Source organism: Vipera berus (assembly GCF_964194415.1).
Source record: "Vipera berus genome assembly, chromosome: Z".
Taxonomy (NCBI): Eukaryota; Metazoa; Chordata; class Lepidosauria; order Squamata; family Viperidae; genus Vipera; species Vipera berus.
The window spans coordinates 90,655,109-90,672,516 of NC_138205.1; the positions used below are offsets into that span (position 1 = coordinate 90,655,109).

The following is a 17,408-nucleotide window of genomic DNA, read 5'->3' on the forward strand; positions in this document are numbered from 1 at the left end:
ATAAAATGCCTGTTATTCTAATATGTGCTATCCAGTCCTATCAGAACTAGAGATTCAGCTGAAAAACAAAGGGTTCCATAATTGCCTTCTACTTGGCAGGAATTGCATCTTGAGGCTAGAAAGAACCAAAAGCTATGGCTTAAAGAATAACAACAAGAAAGCATACTGCATTGTTAAAGCTGGCAGTTGAGGTACAACTTGGCATAAAACAGTTGGGCAGATGGGATTATAATACTAACAACTATTATTAGAGCCACATATTTTGGTGAAAGAGAGGAAATGATAGCAAACACAAGATATAGGATGGGTAAAATAATGGGAAGTTGCTAGCATAGCTAATCCGGCTTTTATATTTAATTACTTTAAAGTAATTTAAGTAGTAGTTACTTCAGCAACCATCTGGCAAGGACTTGATTCTTATATTACTTACCAAAAAATGCCTACTGGAATAAGAGTCTTGGTATTTATTTTTAAAATATTTTACTGAATTAGATCAGGAATTCATCCTGTTAACAAAGGTCCTCTCAAAATTCAAATCCAGCTAATAGAAGCCAAATAAGCAATTCATAAAATTGCTCAATGTTGTGGTGAGAATGTGCAATCTGATGAACGCTTCTAAAAATTCTTATAGATTTGAATTGGCTTACTCTGGTCAGAATAAGCATACCCTGAATGAGATGGCATTGCATACCTGTTTGCCAGAGAGCAAACACATTAACCTTAGAACCATAAAGCTATAGAGAAGAAGCATTAGATTAGGCTGTGTTTATATTTTTCCCCCATTCATGCTTATTGGCAGTACTTAACAGGTCAGGCTTTTGTTTGGAAAACATTTAACATGTTTCTTAGCTCACTTTTCATATACCGGTAGATGTCAGTTAGAACCTGATGAATATATTGGGAGTTGTTTTCCTTACATAAATGAACAAACAAATAGACATACAAAATAAATTTTCACTACTATTAAATAGAGCAAGAATGCAACGTGTGTATATGCTAGCTCATGAAGCAATTGATGCTGAATGATGTGATCTTGCAAAATAGTTTTATATCTGACGATTCTCCAGTGTAGAAGTACACAATATGTTCTACCTTTTTAAAGCCAGAAAATAAGCAAAATGCATGAAAAATCCTAAATAAAACTGCCACCTAGTGACTGAAATATGTAGCTTAACCTTTGTGAAATGTTCAGTTAATGACCACTCCTATAAAGAATAAAGCATATTAATTTTGAACCTTTAATAAATAAATAAATATTACCTAAATATTTTATTAAATAAATTAATAAATAAAAAACCCTTTAATTTTAATAAAAAATAAAAGGTAAGTTTGAACAATGCATAAGTAATAATGTTAATATTCAATTACAATCAGGATTCCTGGGGCAATTTAGAAAATGTTAAAAAATACAAATATTATAAAAATATGATTACTGAAAATATACATAATACTTAAAATTATTTTTTTAAAGAAATAAATAAAAATTAAGCCATCTAGAGTCGTGAGGTGGGTGGCCATAGAAACTGAACAAAGAAACAACAGCCTGAGTAACTAAGTATGAAAATTTTTAAATATTAACATTTAAAATCTGGGGAAAGCAGAATGAAGACAATCTCAAGATAACATATTCTGATATGGCCTGCTACCTTGGTCACGTAGCCTTGACTATGAAAATTGAACAAGTTAAGCGTTTCAAATATCCAGGGGATTGTCCCACATGATGCTGCTCTTAGAAAACCCATATAGATTACATGAAACAATTAGCACTGAGAAGCTCAGCAAGACTATTAAGTTTCTTTATGCCAAAGGCAAGGAATGTACTACAGCAACATCAAAGTCATTTGAGGCAAAGGTTATGACCTGTGAGCTTTATGATGCACAGTTGGGCCAATTCCCTAATTACAAACTGCTAGAAACAGTTCCAAACAGGTTCTTATGATTAATTTTCCATGTTCCTAAATGTGTGCTAAAGTTATCACTAAAGCTAGAGACAGGATCATTGAAATAGAGGCAAAAGCATGGCATGATGTTTAATTATAGGCTCAGGTGCCCTTTCCGCCCCCAGCAGGATGGATCCTTTAGTTCTGAGAGATCAATTTCAGGTTTTAGTGCTGGTATCAACTAGCATTAAAAAAGAAAATGATTCTCTTGACCAACTATTGTCCTTAGAACGTAAACACGTATTTCAAATAATTAAGAAAAATTACTTGACATGAAGAACAGAACTTAGTTTAATATTACCTCATATTAAGGAGTATTTAAAAATTCCTATATTGGAACCAAGCAGTTATTTAACCATTCTTATATACTCAGCTCAACACGAGCCCTTTCTAGCGCCACACATAATGTTTAACTACAGTAGTTCTCAATACTAGGGTAGCTAAAATTCCTTTTTCCAAAATAACTTTTCCTTGCAATTCAAATTTGATTAAAAAAACACCCAGCATATCAAGGTTGCCATCAATTTATTTTTCTCTAATAAGCCATCTTTATTATAAATATACCAAAATGATCAAATAAGATTTACCGTATATACTTGAGTATAAGCCGAATTTTTCAGCCCACTTTTTGGGCTGAAAAACTCCACTTCGGCTTATACTCCAGTCAACAAAAAAAAAGAACTGTCCGTTCGTTCGGAACAGGCTGCTGAGAGAAGCTGCCTCGCCTGCTGCGCCCCCAACAACCGCCGCTGCCGCTTTCCCCCCCCCATCGCTCACCCGCTGCCCCCGAAAATGCAGCTGCCGCTTTCCCCCCCCATCGCTCACCCGCTGCCCCCGAAAATGCCGCTGCCGCTTTCCCCCCCATCGCTCACCCGTGCTTTCCCCCCCCATCGCTCACCCGTGCTTTCCCCCCCCATCGCTCACCCATGCTTTCCCCCCCCATCGCTCACCCGTGCTTTCCCCCCCCATCGCTCACCCGTGCTTTCCCCCCCCATCGCTCACCCGTGCTTTCCCCCCCCATCGCTCACCCGTGCTTTCTCTCCCCATCGCTCACCCGTGCTTTCCCCCCCCATCGCTCACCCGTGCTTTCCCCCCCCATCGCTCACCCGTGCTTTCTCTCCCCATCGCTCACCCGTGCTTTCCCCCCCCATCGCTCACCCGTGCTTCCCCCCCCCATCGCTCACCCGTGCTTTCTCTCCCCATCGCTCACCCGTGCTTCCCCCCCCATCGCTCACCCGTGCTTTCTCTCCCCATCGCTCACCCGTGCTTTCCCCCCCCATCGCTCACCCGTGCTTTCTCTCCCCATCGCTCACCCGTGCTTTCCCCCCCCATCGCTCACCCGTGCTTTCCCCCCCCATCGCTCACCCGTGCTTTCCCCCCCCATCGCTCACCCGTGCTTCCCCCCCCATCGCTCACCCGTGCTTTCCCCCCCCATCGCTCACCCGTGCTTTCCCCCCCCATCGCTCACCCGTGCTTTCCCCCCCCATCGCTCACCCGTGCTTTCCCCCCCCATCGCTCACCCGTGCTTTCCCCCCCCATCGCTCACCCGTGCTTTCTCTCCCCATCGCTCACCCGTGCTTTCCCCCCCCATCGCTCACCCGTGCTTTCCCCCCCCATCGCTCACCCGTGCTTTCTCTCCCCATCGCTCACCCGTGCTTCCCCCCCCATCGCTCACCCGTGCTTTCCCCCCCCATCGCTCACCCGTGCTTTCCCCCCCCATCGCTCACCCGTGCTTTCTCTCCCCATCGCTCACCCGTGCTTCCCCCCCCATCGCTCACCCGTGCTTTCTCTCCCCATCGCTCACCCGTGCTTCCCCCCCCATCGCTCACCCGTGCTTTCCCCCCCCATCGCTCACCCGTGCTTTCCCCCCCCATCGCTCACCCGTGCTTTCCCCCCCCATCGCTCACCCGTGCTTTCCCCCCCCATCGCTCACCCGTGCTTTCCCCCCCCATCGCTCACCCGTGCTTTCCCCCCCCATCGCTCACCCGTGCTTTCTCTCCCCATCGCTCACCCGTGCTTTCCCCCCCCATCGCTCACCCGTGCTTTCCCCCCCCATCGCTCACCCGTGCTTTCTCTCCCCATCGCTCACCCGTGCTTCCCCCCCCATCGCTCACCCGTGCTTTCTCTCCCCATCGCTCACCCGTGCTTTCCCCCCCCATCGCTCACCCGTGCTTTCTCTCCCCATCGCTCACCCGTGCCGCCCCGAAAATGCCGCTGCCGCTCGCCCGCTTGCTCGCTTCCTCGCCCGGGGACCAGCACCAGCCAGCCAGCCCGCCGGCGAGAAGCCCGGCCCGGAGGTGAGGGGAGGGAGCGGAGTCGCTCACCCGTGCTTTCCCCCCCCCCCATCGCTCACCCATGCTTTCTCTCCCCATCAAAGATCCTTGGAAGTAATGGTTGGAAAAGTTTGCAAGTCTTTGGGAAAGTTCAAGAAGTGAAAGGAATACCCTCCTCTTGAAAGACCAGATAAGGCAGACAGGGAGATGAAGAGTTCAACCGAGTTTCCTCTTTTGTTCAGGCATCTGCACCCGCTGCTTTTAAACTCGCCTGGCGCTGCAACGGCACCCGTTTTCCCCGGCGAGTTTTCCCTACCTGGCCCCTGCAGAATCGCGGCGGCGCCCCCGGAGAAGCCTACCCCGAGGCTGCGGCCGATTTTTCCTTCTCCTAGACTCTGCCGCCCAGAGCGTTGTTTCTCCCCCTCGTGCGTGCATGGGATGAGGCGAGAAACCAACAGCCTGCGTCCGTCTCTCTTTATGTATATTTCTGTATATATCTTATCTCGGGATCTAGACCTTTCGAAGGAGAAGGGGCGGCTGGAGTTCGTGAGTTGCTGTGGGACCCAAGGGTTGGGGGAAGAGAGATGGGAGGGAAAAGGGGAGAAACCTGCCGCTGGCTAGTTCTTTGTCTGATCGGGGAGCCTGAACAAAAGAGGAAACTCGGTTGAACTCTTCATCTCCCTGTCTGCCTTATCTGGCTTTTTGAAACGCACCACCGGCTGCTCCGTCCAGAAGCCCAGATTCGGGAGGGCTGCTTGGCTTCCACTTGAGCCCATCTATGTCCGCGGGCCCCCCCCCCCACTACCCCTAGACCTCCGCCGCCGGCGGAGGCTGGATCCGCGCTCCGCAGCGGCAGGGCGCGGATCCAGCAGAAAGAAGCAGGCAGGCAAGGCACGGAGATCCGGAGACCTGCTGATGATTGGGGAGGTTTGGGCACCTCCCCAAACCTCGGCAGGTCTTCGGATCTCCGTGCCTTGCCTGCCTGCTTCTTTCTGCTGGATCCGCGCCCTGCCGCCGGCAGAGGCTTGTGGAGCACGGATCCAGCCTCCGCCGGCATGCAGGCAAATCCTGCTAAAGGGCTTTCCCCCCCCCACACTGGATCCGCGCTCCGCAAGCCTCTGCCGGCGGCAGGGCGCGGATCCAGCAGAAAGAAGCAGGCAGGCAAGGCACGGAGATCCGAAGACCTGCCGAGGTTTGGGGAGGTGCCCAAACCTCCCCAATCATCAGCAGGTCTCCGGATCTCCGTGCCTTGCCTGCCTGCTTCTTTCTGCTGGATCCGCGCCCTGCCGCTGCGGAGCGCGGATCCAGCCTCCGCCGGCGGCGGAGGTCTAGGGGTAGTGGGGGGGGGGGCCCGCGGACATAGATGGGCTCAAGTGGAAGCCAAGCAGCCCTCCCGAATCTGGGCTTCTGGACGGAGCAGCCGGTGGTGCGTTTCAAAAAGCCAGATAAGGCAGACAGGGAGATGAAGAGTTCAACCGAGTTTCCTCTTTTGTTCAGGCTCCCCGATCAGACAAAGAACTAGCCAGCGGCAGGTTTCTCCCCTTTTCCCTCCCATCTCTCTTCCCCCAACCCTTGGGTCCCACAGCAACTCACGAACTCCAGCCGCCCCTTCTCCTTCGAAAGGTCTAGATCCCGAGATAAGATATATACAGAAATATACATAAAGAGAGACGGACGCAGGCTGTTGGTTTCTCGCCTCATCCCATGCACGCACGAGGGGGAGAAACAACGCTCTGGGCGGCAGAGTCTAGGAGAAGGAAAAATCGGCCGCAGCCTCGGGGTAGGCTTCTCCGGGGGCGCCGCCGCGATTCTGCAGGGGCCAGGTAGGGAAAACTCGCCGGGGAAAACGGGTGCCGTTGCAGCGCCAGGCGAGTTTAAAAGCAGCGGGTGCAGATGCCTGAACAAAAGAGGAAACTCGGTTGAACTCTTCATCTCCCTGTCTGCCTTATCTGGTCTTTCAAGAGGAGGGTATTCCTTTCACTTCTTGAACTTTCCCAAAGACTTGCAAACTTTTCCAACCATTACTTCCAAGGATCTTTGATGGGGAGAGAAAGCACGGGTGAGCGATGGGGGGGGGAAAGCACGGGTGAGCGACTCCGCTCCCTCCCCTCACCTCCGGGCCGGGCTTCTCGCCGGCGGGCTGGCTGGCTGGTGCTGGTCCCCGGGCGAGGAAGCGAGCAAGCGGGCGAGCGGCAGCGGCATTTTCGGGGCGGCACGGGTGAGCGATGGGGAGAGAAAGCACGGGTGAGCGATGGGGGGGGAAAGCACGGGTGAGCGATGGGGGGGGAAAGCACGGGTGAGCGATGGGGGGGGAAAGCACGGGTGAGCGATGGGGAGAGAAAGCACGGGTGAGCGATGGGGGGGGAAGCACGGGTGAGCGATGGGGAGAGAAAGCACGGGTGAGCGATGGGGGGGGAAAGCACGGGTGAGCGATGGGGGGGGAAAGCACGGGTGAGCGATGGGGAGAGAAAGCACGGGTGAGCGATGGGGGGGGGAAGCACGGGTGAGCGATGGGGAGAGAAAGCACGGGTGAGCGATGGGGGGGGAAAGCACGGGTGAGCGATGGGGGGGGAAAGCACGGGTGAGCGATGGGGAGAGAAAGCACGGGTGAGCGATGGGGGGGGAAAGCACGGGTGAGCGATGGGGGGGGAAAGCACGGGTGAGCGATGGGGGGGGAAAGCACGGGTGAGCGATGGGGGGGGAAAGCACGGGTGAGCGATGGGGGGGGAAAGCACGGGTGAGCGATGGGGAGAGAAAGCACGGGTGAGCGAAAGAAGCAGGCAGGCAAGGCACGGAGATCCGGAGACCTGCTGACATTTGGGGAGGTTTGGGGAGGTGCGCGCGCACCTCCCCAAATCTCCCCAAACTTCGGCAGGTCTCCGGACGGCGGCGGCTTGGGAGAGGTGCGCGCGATCCTGGAAGCACCGAAGCCTCGGCCGCGCGCAAGTCCTCGGTAAGTTCCGGGCGGTCACTTGCTTCGCGTCTCCTGAGGGAAGGGGGGGCGACTGGAGCGGGCGTGTTTCCTCGCCTGCTGGGCGCCGCGATTTGCCCAGGGAACGCGCGGGCCCCGAATGGCAGCGTGGAACGAGGAAGCGGACAGCCAGGGCTTCCCCGAGAGCCGCGGCCACACAGGGTATTCCTGTGTATTCAGGCTTGCAAAATGGCGGATCGAGCCTCTGCTGGCGGCGGAGGCTTGCAGAACGGCGGATCGGCTTATACTCGAGTCACGAACTTTTTCCAGTTTTTGGGGGTGAAAATGGGGGTCTCGGCTTATACTCGAGTCGGCTTATACTCAAGTATATACGGTATCTTGCTTTGCTATATACCAAATAGATAAATTTTGTGTCACAGCTATTAAACCATATAACCAAATTACTATAGAATTAGATCTACTATAATGAAGAATAAATATGAGTTGTTTAGGATGAGTTATATTCCATGTTAGATTCACAAAGGTTTCTGCTGTAATAAAGTTGTTCATTTTTAAGGTGCTAGAAGCTTCTGCCCATTTTCTTGCAACATATATAATTTAGAAATTCTGTCAGTTTTGTTGTAAATCTGGGATGTTTGTTTTCTGAACCATGAAATCTGATTCAAATTGTATTTCAAAATGCAGCAACAGTACTATTTAACACTCACCTACTTAAGAGTAGTCTCACTGTACTTAACCAAACCAAATAAATATACATTGGGTTACTTTGTTAGGATGTTTTTAAATCTGGTTTTGCCATAAAAATATGCTAATGAAAATTTCCTCAACTGAATTTTATAGGATAAAATGTGGTAAGAGCATTATCATGGCTTGTTGTTTGTTTAGCTTTAAGAAAGACAGCCATTCAGAATGGGAAATAATCAACAGTAGATTTCCCTCTGAAGAGCAGCCATTTGTTTCGAGCCACTGCACAAAGAAATGTAATCATCAAATGAACAAGTCACCGTAACATCTTCAGCCTACAGTAACTAGAAATGTTCAGTGGCTGTTCACAAGTACTTGAAGCTACTCATACAGAAACATTTTAATTTTGATAGAAGTATTATTAGTAAAATTTAACCATGTCACATTCAAAGCTGACATAATTCTTTTTAATAATTTGAATAATTATTATTAATAATTATTATTAATAATTATTAATAATAATTATTAATAATATATTATCTAAGGGAGCACCTGCTGCCAGCGTCAATTTCCCATCGTCCTGTGCGCTCCCACAGGGAGGGCCTCCTCAGGGTACCGCCAGTCAAGGATTGCCGACGGGCGATCCCCAGGGGGAGGGCGTTCTCTGTGGGCGCGCCTGCCCTATGGAATCAACTGCCAACGGAACTGACTGCCCCCGACCTTCGTTCATTTCGCCGGGACCTAAAAACCTGGCTCTTTGAGCTATCTGGTCTGGACTGAGGGGTTTAATGTTTTTAAATTGTGATTTTAATTTTTGCGGCTAGACTTAATTTTATTTTATTTTAATTTTATATTGTATTGTTTTTAAATTTTGCCTTGTAAACCGCCCTGAGTCCTTTGGGAGTAGGGCAGTATATAAACCGAATAAATAAATAAATAAATAAATAAATAAATAATTATTTGTCAAATAATTTATCATTTGACAAAATGAAAAATTTGATGTTCTCCAATATGCTATTATACTATGAAAACTATTCATGTCTTTAGATCAAAGTTCTGACTTTTTAATACAGACCATAGATTTTATATCAAAAAGTTAGAACAGTAAAGCCCTGCAAGAGAAAAAAAATAACATCTTGCATGGACACATCACTGAAGTTTAATATAGGTTAAAGATGTCACACCATTGCATTGCTTTAGTTCTTGCAACAGCAGACAGGAAAATATCCACTTTCTTTGAACTCCCAGAGTAATTTATGACACCTGAATTTAGCTTTTTTTAAAAAAACCTGTCTTAAACCGTGGGAAATTAAAGTAGCTTTGTTTGAAGGAAACATAAAACAGTGGAAGATATTTATCTGAACAGCAAGCCTCAGTATATAATTGAAATGAAAACTGTACAAGAGCAAAGTGCTGGTTTTCCTATTTTAAAAATTCTGAAATTTAATATGTGAGCAAAACCTTAATTTTGGCAATTCAGAAAAAATAATAATCTGCAAATATAATACTTCATATGATGTTATCCTAAGCAAGGGTTGAAGAAAGACAACAAAATAAGTTAACTTAGTTTTGTCCTAACCCAAATTTAAAAATGCAAACATAATTTGAATATTAATACTAATATGAGATCAGTAATATTAATACTAAAATGAGAATAGTAATATTAATACCAAACTGAGAACAGTAATATTTTCAAATTGAAGCAATATCTTAATTGCATTCTAAAATATATTTCATTTCTAGACAAACTAGATAGTTCATTTTATATCAGAAATCTTGCAAATATTATGTTAAACAAATTTTATTTATCAAACTATAGTACCTTGGAGTCAAAGAATCATTATCAAGCCTTACTTCTTGAGTTCAGTCCATTAATTTATGAATATAAATGCTTTACTTGTTGAATAAGAAGTAAGCATGTTTTACTTGTTGAATAAAATTAAATAGAAAACTAGAACAGCTTTTCTGTTCTAAATCAAAATCTGGAGGAAAACTAGTAGCAGAGAAACTATATAATGTCATATTGAAATAAATGTTTATTCCAGTTAAAATTGATTTCCCAAATTTTTTTAAATCCGTACCTCTCTTCCACTAATCAGTAACTCAAATGTAATGTCAAGATATTGAACTGCCATTGTATAGTTTATACAAATGTAGGTCAGATGTTATGGAAGTCTGTTGGCTACTGAAAAACGTCATGTCAAAGATCTATTTGGCTGATTCAGATCAAGGACAAAGAATTGGGAAATGAAATTTTTCCCATAGATCCAGATTTACCCATAATCAGACAGGATGTAATCCTGCATCCAAATATGAAAGAAATGCCATTGAATGCAGAGGACACATACATGACTATCTGTTGTAGTTCTTCAATATGAATATATTAGTATGGATAATTCCAGATCATGTTAATATGTTTGTAAGATTCCATTCTTTTTGTTCCACTTATTGTATCTAAAATGATTGTTTTATTTTTTAGATTTTAAAATTTTGCCTTTGTTATTCTTATAAATAACTCAAGCTAGCAAACATACATAATAGCCCTTCACACTACTACTTTTTCCCACAATAACAACCTTGTGCGGTAAGGTGAGTTGAGAGAGTGACTGGCCCAAGTCACAGAGCTTGTTTTTCATATGGTTTTTGACTGGTATTCTTCTTGAGAGAGTTGTTAAGATTTAACATTTCCATTCCTTCATGTATTTTATATAAAGAGCTGGGATCCATATCTTTGAATATATACTACATGTTTAAAAAGAATAATATGGTAAATTTCTCAACCAATATGCAGTTCCCAAGACAATGTTTAGGCTAATCTTTGCCAGCTGAGTTTTTACTGTATATACATATGCTTGCAATGATCATCTTTCAGGAAGTGAATATTCTTTTTGGTAGATTCTTGAAAAATGTGGCTGATGGACTAAACCAACCCTGTCTTTCTTCTTTCCCACTAGGAACAAATAAATAGGAACATTTCTTCAGTATACCCAAAAGTTCTTGCATGAAGCAAATAAAGCACAGTCTAATTGTGTGCACTCAGGGCTTTAAAAAGTTTGAAACTTCAATAAATAGTAGATAATAACATACGATAAATTGATATGTTAAAATAGTTCTATAGGATTTTGGATTATATTGACATATCTGAGGGTGATGGGCAGTTAAAAATATGAAATATAAATAAATAAATGTGATATATGTCATACTGGCTGTTTGGGTTTCAGGGGTCCATGTGTGTATTTTCAATAGTATTTACCTAATTAGTTTTATTTTATTACTATTCAAATAGACTTAATATCCATTCCCCTAAATAACCCCCTCCCAAAATTCTCCAAATTAACCCCCCAAAAGGTTTGAATTTTACTTGATTTATGCCAGTTTATAACAAAGAATTAATTTAAGAGATCTACCATCTTAAAAACAGAGCAGTATCTCAGAAATGTCTTTATAGCACAGAAAGTATCATAAATCTTCTGAGCAGCTATGCATTTCATCTCAAAAGCAGATCAGCAAAATCATCTCATTATTCAAATGTATTTCACCTTCAGAAATAGAATCTGACACATTTTTAAATTTATGGAGAGAGAATATTTTCAAATAACTTTTTATAAACTCATCTATCATTACTTATAGTGTGATTTGTCTTATAATGAAACTCATAGAGAAACAGACCTAAAATCTTCTAAAACAGCAAAACAAATTACTTTTCATCACTACTGAACACATCTAACTATTGTAGCAAATTGTTAAGTGTGAAAAGCAAAATTAAAAAGAGTAGAAAAACCAAAGTCCCAGATGAAGATCCGTTCACCAAAGGCAAAAGAAACATTCGCTTTTATAGAAAAAGTCACAAACTTGAGATTTGGTGATACTCAAAATATATTGGAACAATGGGGAATCATAAATAAAGCTGTAATCTATTTTATACTAATACTATTTATTGCATTTTATATTGGGTGTAACCATGGTGGAATAGTAGCACTGAATGTAGAAGATCTCAGATTTGTTATGACTAGGTAGGACCCTGTCTGAATAATTGGAGCTGTTTTTAGTGTTTTGTAAGGCAATATTGAACTAGACAAACAGCTTTTTATATTTTCATTCTGTTTGTATTCAGGTGCATAAATGACACTGTTTTAAAAAAAACAGATGATCCCATTTATTTCACCTCTGGTCCTATCTGGACTTGTAATAACCTCCACTGAAATAAATGAGAAATGCCTACAGGCATATGACATGGATTTCACTAATCTGGAGTTTAATTCTAGTAAACATAAAGACAAATTCCAAAACTTTTCAGAAACATTTCCAATATGTTATATTTGATTTTATCTCTGAATGCTTTTCAACAACTTCTATCTCTGAAAGACATGGATAATTTTTTAATATAGGCAAATGAATGAAGTAATTTTCTTTAAATTGGCCACCTTACCTTTTCAACTGGTGCATTTTCTTCACATGTTGCTACACCAGCCTTTCTTGATGCAGTTTTTGATCTACTCAGTCTACGGGATACTTTTTCTCTAAGCAAAGTAGCATATCCAATGTGCTCATAGATAGGATTTGTTGTCATTTTGGAAATATATTCAGAAGCCTTGGTCTCTATATACAGTGTTATTAAGCCATCTGTTACCAAATCATGGATTGATTCAAACCTCTTCTCCCCTACGAAGTGCTTTCCATCATAGAAAAGACGGTAATTTAAGGTCTGACTCCCAAATCTGCATTAAAACACAACAAAGGTGTCGAATTAGTGTTTGACCATCACAACTGTATTTTTTAAAAATAATTATATGCATTTTAAATACCCATTATATAAATAGTGGAGAAAAGGATTATGTAATAAAGATTATATACATTTAAAGCAAGTTTAAGAAAAAAAATGATGGGCTAGTACGGAGGAAATATTCCAAATTTTGCAATTAATCATTGGATTGACGTTTGGAATAATTCAGTCTCTACTTTTCTTTCAAAGTAAATATTTTCTCATCCATCTCCTGACACAGTTAATAATTTACATTATAGTACTGATTGCATTAATAGTATTGTATTATAGTATTGGTTGTATTGCATTTCCCTGTTAAATAAAAATAGGAGCTAATTTCAACTTTAAAAAGAGCCGATAACAGTGGAAACATAACTGCATTTTCAACAGCGAGGGAAAATTTGCTTTTCAGAGAAAAAGGTTAATGTAAGAGATCACAAGATCTTGTTACATAATCATTGTTCATATTTGCAGTATTAGTTCTGCACAGATTTTTTATTAAGGTAAGGTAGTTTCATACTCCTCAGTTTCTTCTGTTTGCAGTGTCTACATTTATACAGTACTGCACATTTTGGAAATGATATTTTAGATGCTTTAAAAACAGCTTGTTAAAAGTCAACAAAGTTTGCAATATCTAATAATTTCAAAGGTTGAAATAGTTTAACTTCTCTAGTTGTTTTGGACTACAACAACCATCATTCACATCTAAATGTTTTGGTTTCTTTCTTGTTTGGATTAAAGCATCCTTAATATATTACAAAAAGGGACGCGGTGGCTCAGTGGGTTAGGACGCTGAGCTTGTCGATCAGAAGGTTGGCAGTTTGGCGGGTCGAATCCCGAGTGCCGCGCAACAGAGTGAGTGCCTGTTACTTGTCCCAGCTTCTGCCAACCTAGCAGTTTGAAAGCACGTAAAAATGCAAGTAGAAAAATAGGGACCACTACGGTGGGAAGGTAACAGTGTTCCGTGCGCCTTTGGCGTTGTCATGCCGGCCACATGACCACGGAGACGTCCTCGGACAAGCGCTGGCTCTTCGGCTTTGAAATGGAGATGAGCACTGGCCCCTAGAGTCGGAAACAACTAGCACGCATGTGCGGGGGAACCTTTACCTTTACCTTTAATATATTACATCATGTTTTAAGATATATTACCTTGAATGTGGTTATTCACATGTCATTCACAAATTATGCCTTACATTTTTAAGATTAACAAACATTTCTTAAAATTTATGGTGGATGTGACAGAATTTACCTAAGTGCCAGAGTGTAGCACCCAGGTTGTCGCTGACTTTCTCTAAGAATATATGCTCCCTCTATTCCTCCAAGCAATTCATCAGCTTGCTCACGAGAAATGATCCCGTGAAATCTAGAAAAACAAAGGCAATTTATAATTCTTAGGGAGATGGGTGAATAAATAAATCAGAAGCATTTGATATTGGGGCGAGGAGAGAAAAGAATAAAGCACAAAAGTTTCTAACAACCCCCCCCCCCTTAAAGGCTAATACTATTAATATGTGAAGCTGGAAGTTTTTTAATAGAAGGACATTAAAATTGGATTCCCACTTTTAAAAGATGGACTGCCTTGCCATTTAAAAATTTAGTGTTATATCTTGTTCAGTTTTCCTGTAAGGCTCTGCATTCCCCTGCAATCACGATTGAATTTTGGACACTTTACAGTTGCTTTTGCAGTATCCTGGATTATTTTGGCTGTGGTTTGTTTCCCAAGCTTGTTTTAATATAATTAATATAATTCCTGACCCTTCCATTACCAAACTAGGTAACTTCAGCAGCAGGATTTTCTTGTCCTATTTGGAGCTTTTCAAATTTAAACCTTTTTTCAAAAAAAGAAATAAACATGATAAAAGAAAAAAATCCAATGCATTGTGGCAACTACCATATTTTTGATACTGTCAGTTGTTTGGAAGGCAATATAAAATATTCTCATTTTAATGTTTCCATTAAAATGTTCTGGTCTGAGTTCAAAGTAGGTGTTTGGAATATGAAACAGACTGCACCAATCTTACAATACAGTCCACCACTATTCTGATATTGAGGTAAGTGCCCTCACCTTTAAAGCCAACTCTGAAATAAACTGGACTCAAAATGATGGTGTTTCAAGCTGTGAGCACTTGCAATAAGATTGGAATGGCATAGGGTCAGCATGCTTCAAGTTTATTTATTTGATAATTTATATCCCACATTTTTATTATTTTTACAAATAACTCAAGGCAGCAAAACATATTTAACACACCTTCTTCCTCCTCAGATTCAAAACTTTTGGAATCTGAAATGTTTTGCACACTCCTGTTCAAAAGTATCTGCATTAAAAAAGCCATCATTTTTAAACAAATTAATCAAAGTTTTGCTGATTATTAGTTAATGTATGCCATATTAAATAACAAATACTTTAATACATACTCTCTTCCATAGTATTTTGGCCTGTTCTCCACCTAAATCAATTAAAAAATATATTAGATTTGAACTAATGATACCAAAAAAAATCAAATAAAAATTAGCCCCAAACCTAAGGGTTTCTTTTTTTACATACTATGTTGAAAAGAAAAGTAGATAGATACACCAGTAGCAAACTTTTCCTCTTTTGTTACACTAAATTGTACTCATCAATTAAATGTTGGATGGATGGATCAGTTCTCCAGTCAATCTAATGAACTTGTACTGTAGCTGACATACTCCTAATATAGGATTTTTGGAAATGTATTAAAACACTTCCTTGTATGTATTCATCTCTGGTTCTGCTTAATGAAGTCTTTTGATGCACTACAAAATGTCATTATATTATGAGCTTTGGCTTCCACAGTCTTCTTTAAAGAAATTCCATTTCATTGTAATGAAATAATTAAAATGTATACTCCAAGGAAAACCATAATCATTCTAAATATAAAAAAAACAAGTTTCTATATCAGCTTTTTAAAAGGGTAACTGTAATAATTCATTGCAGTACAAATAACTTTCATCTTAATGTTCTTCTGGTTGCTACCTAAACATTTTCTAGGAAATGCACTTTCAGGAGATAGTGTTCAGATAGTAAAATAACACAGTGCAATGTCATTATCCTTGGTAAGCAAATACACATTGGTCCAGTAGGGGGCAGATCCTTACAGAATATAATTTGTACTTAATTTTGCTTCTGTTTATTTTAATACTGACAGAAATAATATTTGCAGGTGTCCCTAATTTATCCAGTCCTGTTCTCTATTGAAGTAAGCAATTCCTGTCATCACTCAATGCCAGCTGGCTAAGTCAAATAGGAATAATCACATTTAGAGATGCATTTATTGCCCATTTCTTCTTTGCAAAGCAGTTGAATGACTTTATCAACGACTCCAGGTTTCAGCTAAGCAGGTTTGAGTTGAGATTGGTCAGAAATGTCTGAATAGTAGCAGGTTGGGCAAAACTGGGTTAATCAATCATGTTTGTGTGGAGTATTTCTCCCCATATTTTGTTATTGCAGATGAATAGATTTTTTTTACAAGAAATTAGGTATTTTTGAGTTTATCTGAAATGAAGTTAAAAATTGAGTTTACGAGGTAATAATTGGCAGCTGGAGTATCTCAAGATAGTGTACAAACTAAACACTTATAAGGTGGGGAATGTAATCATACTATTCTAAGGAACTTCCTCTCGTTCCCTTTCTTATTTTTCTTGTACTGTCTATTTTGCAGCTGCTATCTACTGTTCTCAGAGTCTTTACTAAATAAAAAATAATAATATTTACTTTATTTCCATTCCAATAAGACTGTTCATTTTTTGTTTTTTCCCATTATTATGAAATAGTTATTGTGGCTAACCACAAATATTGCTAGTGTAAAATCAAGGCATGGAACAAAGTTATGGAGAATGTTTTTAGTAACAGACTGTCCATACAATAATGAAGTCCGATTTCCTTTGAAAATGAGCTGAAGCTACACCTCCTTTGGACAGTTGTCCTCATGCAGAAATCATGTTTTCTTTTCTCGCATTCTCTAATGCTGAAATATAGAATGCAACCTCCTAGAGTTTTGGAATATATTTTTCCCATTTATGTTATACATAAAAGTTCCATGCATTTTGCTTGTATTATAATAATAGCTGTATATCACATTTTGTGACTTCATCGTGACTATCCCATGCAATGACTGTAAACAGCAATGAAAAAGTACTTTTTGATCAAGTCTTGCCTTTACCACCTTCATAGGCTTTTAAAACAAAGAGAAGCTGAAATAAGATCATAAGCATAGCCACAGTTTTGCTTAGCAACCACTTCACCTAATGACCAAATTACTGGTCCCAAATGTGATTTACACAATTTTCTACCATATTTTATTTTCTGAAGAGAAAGAAATAAACCTCTTTACAACTGCAACACCTTCTAGGAATGGTATTCAAAGCCCTACATGGCAGGGGTCCGGAGTACCTCAGGGAACACCTGCTGCCGGCATCGACTTCCCTCCGCCCTGTGCGTTCCCACAGAGAGGGCCTCCTCAGGGTGCCACCGGTCAGAGAATGTCGACTGGTGGCCCCCAGGGGGAGATCCTTCTCTGTGGGCGCCCCGGAGCTATGGAACCAGCTACCGGTTGAGCTCCGGATGGCGCCCGACCTTCGCTCCTTTCGCCGCGAGCTAAAAACATACTTTTTTGAACAAGCTGGCCTGGCCTGATGAGGGGATTGGGGGGGGGTTTGCTATTGTTATTTTACTAGGTTTTATAGATGTATTTTAGTATGTGGGCATTTATTTAATCTAGTTTTAACTTTTGTAATTTGTATTTTTATTCTTGCCCTGTTCACCGCCCTGAGTCCCTCGGGAGAAGGGCGGTATAGAA

At 41.8% G+C, this 17,408-nt stretch overlaps 1 protein-coding gene across 2 annotated transcripts in view; it reads right to left on the minus strand.

The window, feature by feature from the left end:
- Nucleotides 1-17,408, minus strand: part of CHN2 (chimerin 2) — a 151,358-nt gene that overhangs the window by 81,079 nt on the left and 52,871 nt on the right. For both annotated transcript variants that reach the window (XR_014028409.1, XM_081343190.1), the window contains exons 4-6: nt 15,007-15,038; nt 13,841-13,954; nt 12,259-12,547 (exon numbers count right to left, since the gene is read on the minus strand). Coding sequence is in view for 1 of the 2 variants with exons in the window: in XM_081343190.1 (XP_081199316.1) it covers nt 12,259-12,547; nt 13,841-13,954; nt 15,007-15,038 (435 nt within the window). In the remaining variant the exon portion in view is untranslated. The remainder of the gene's footprint in view (nt 1-12,258; nt 12,548-13,840; nt 13,955-15,006; nt 15,039-17,408) is intronic.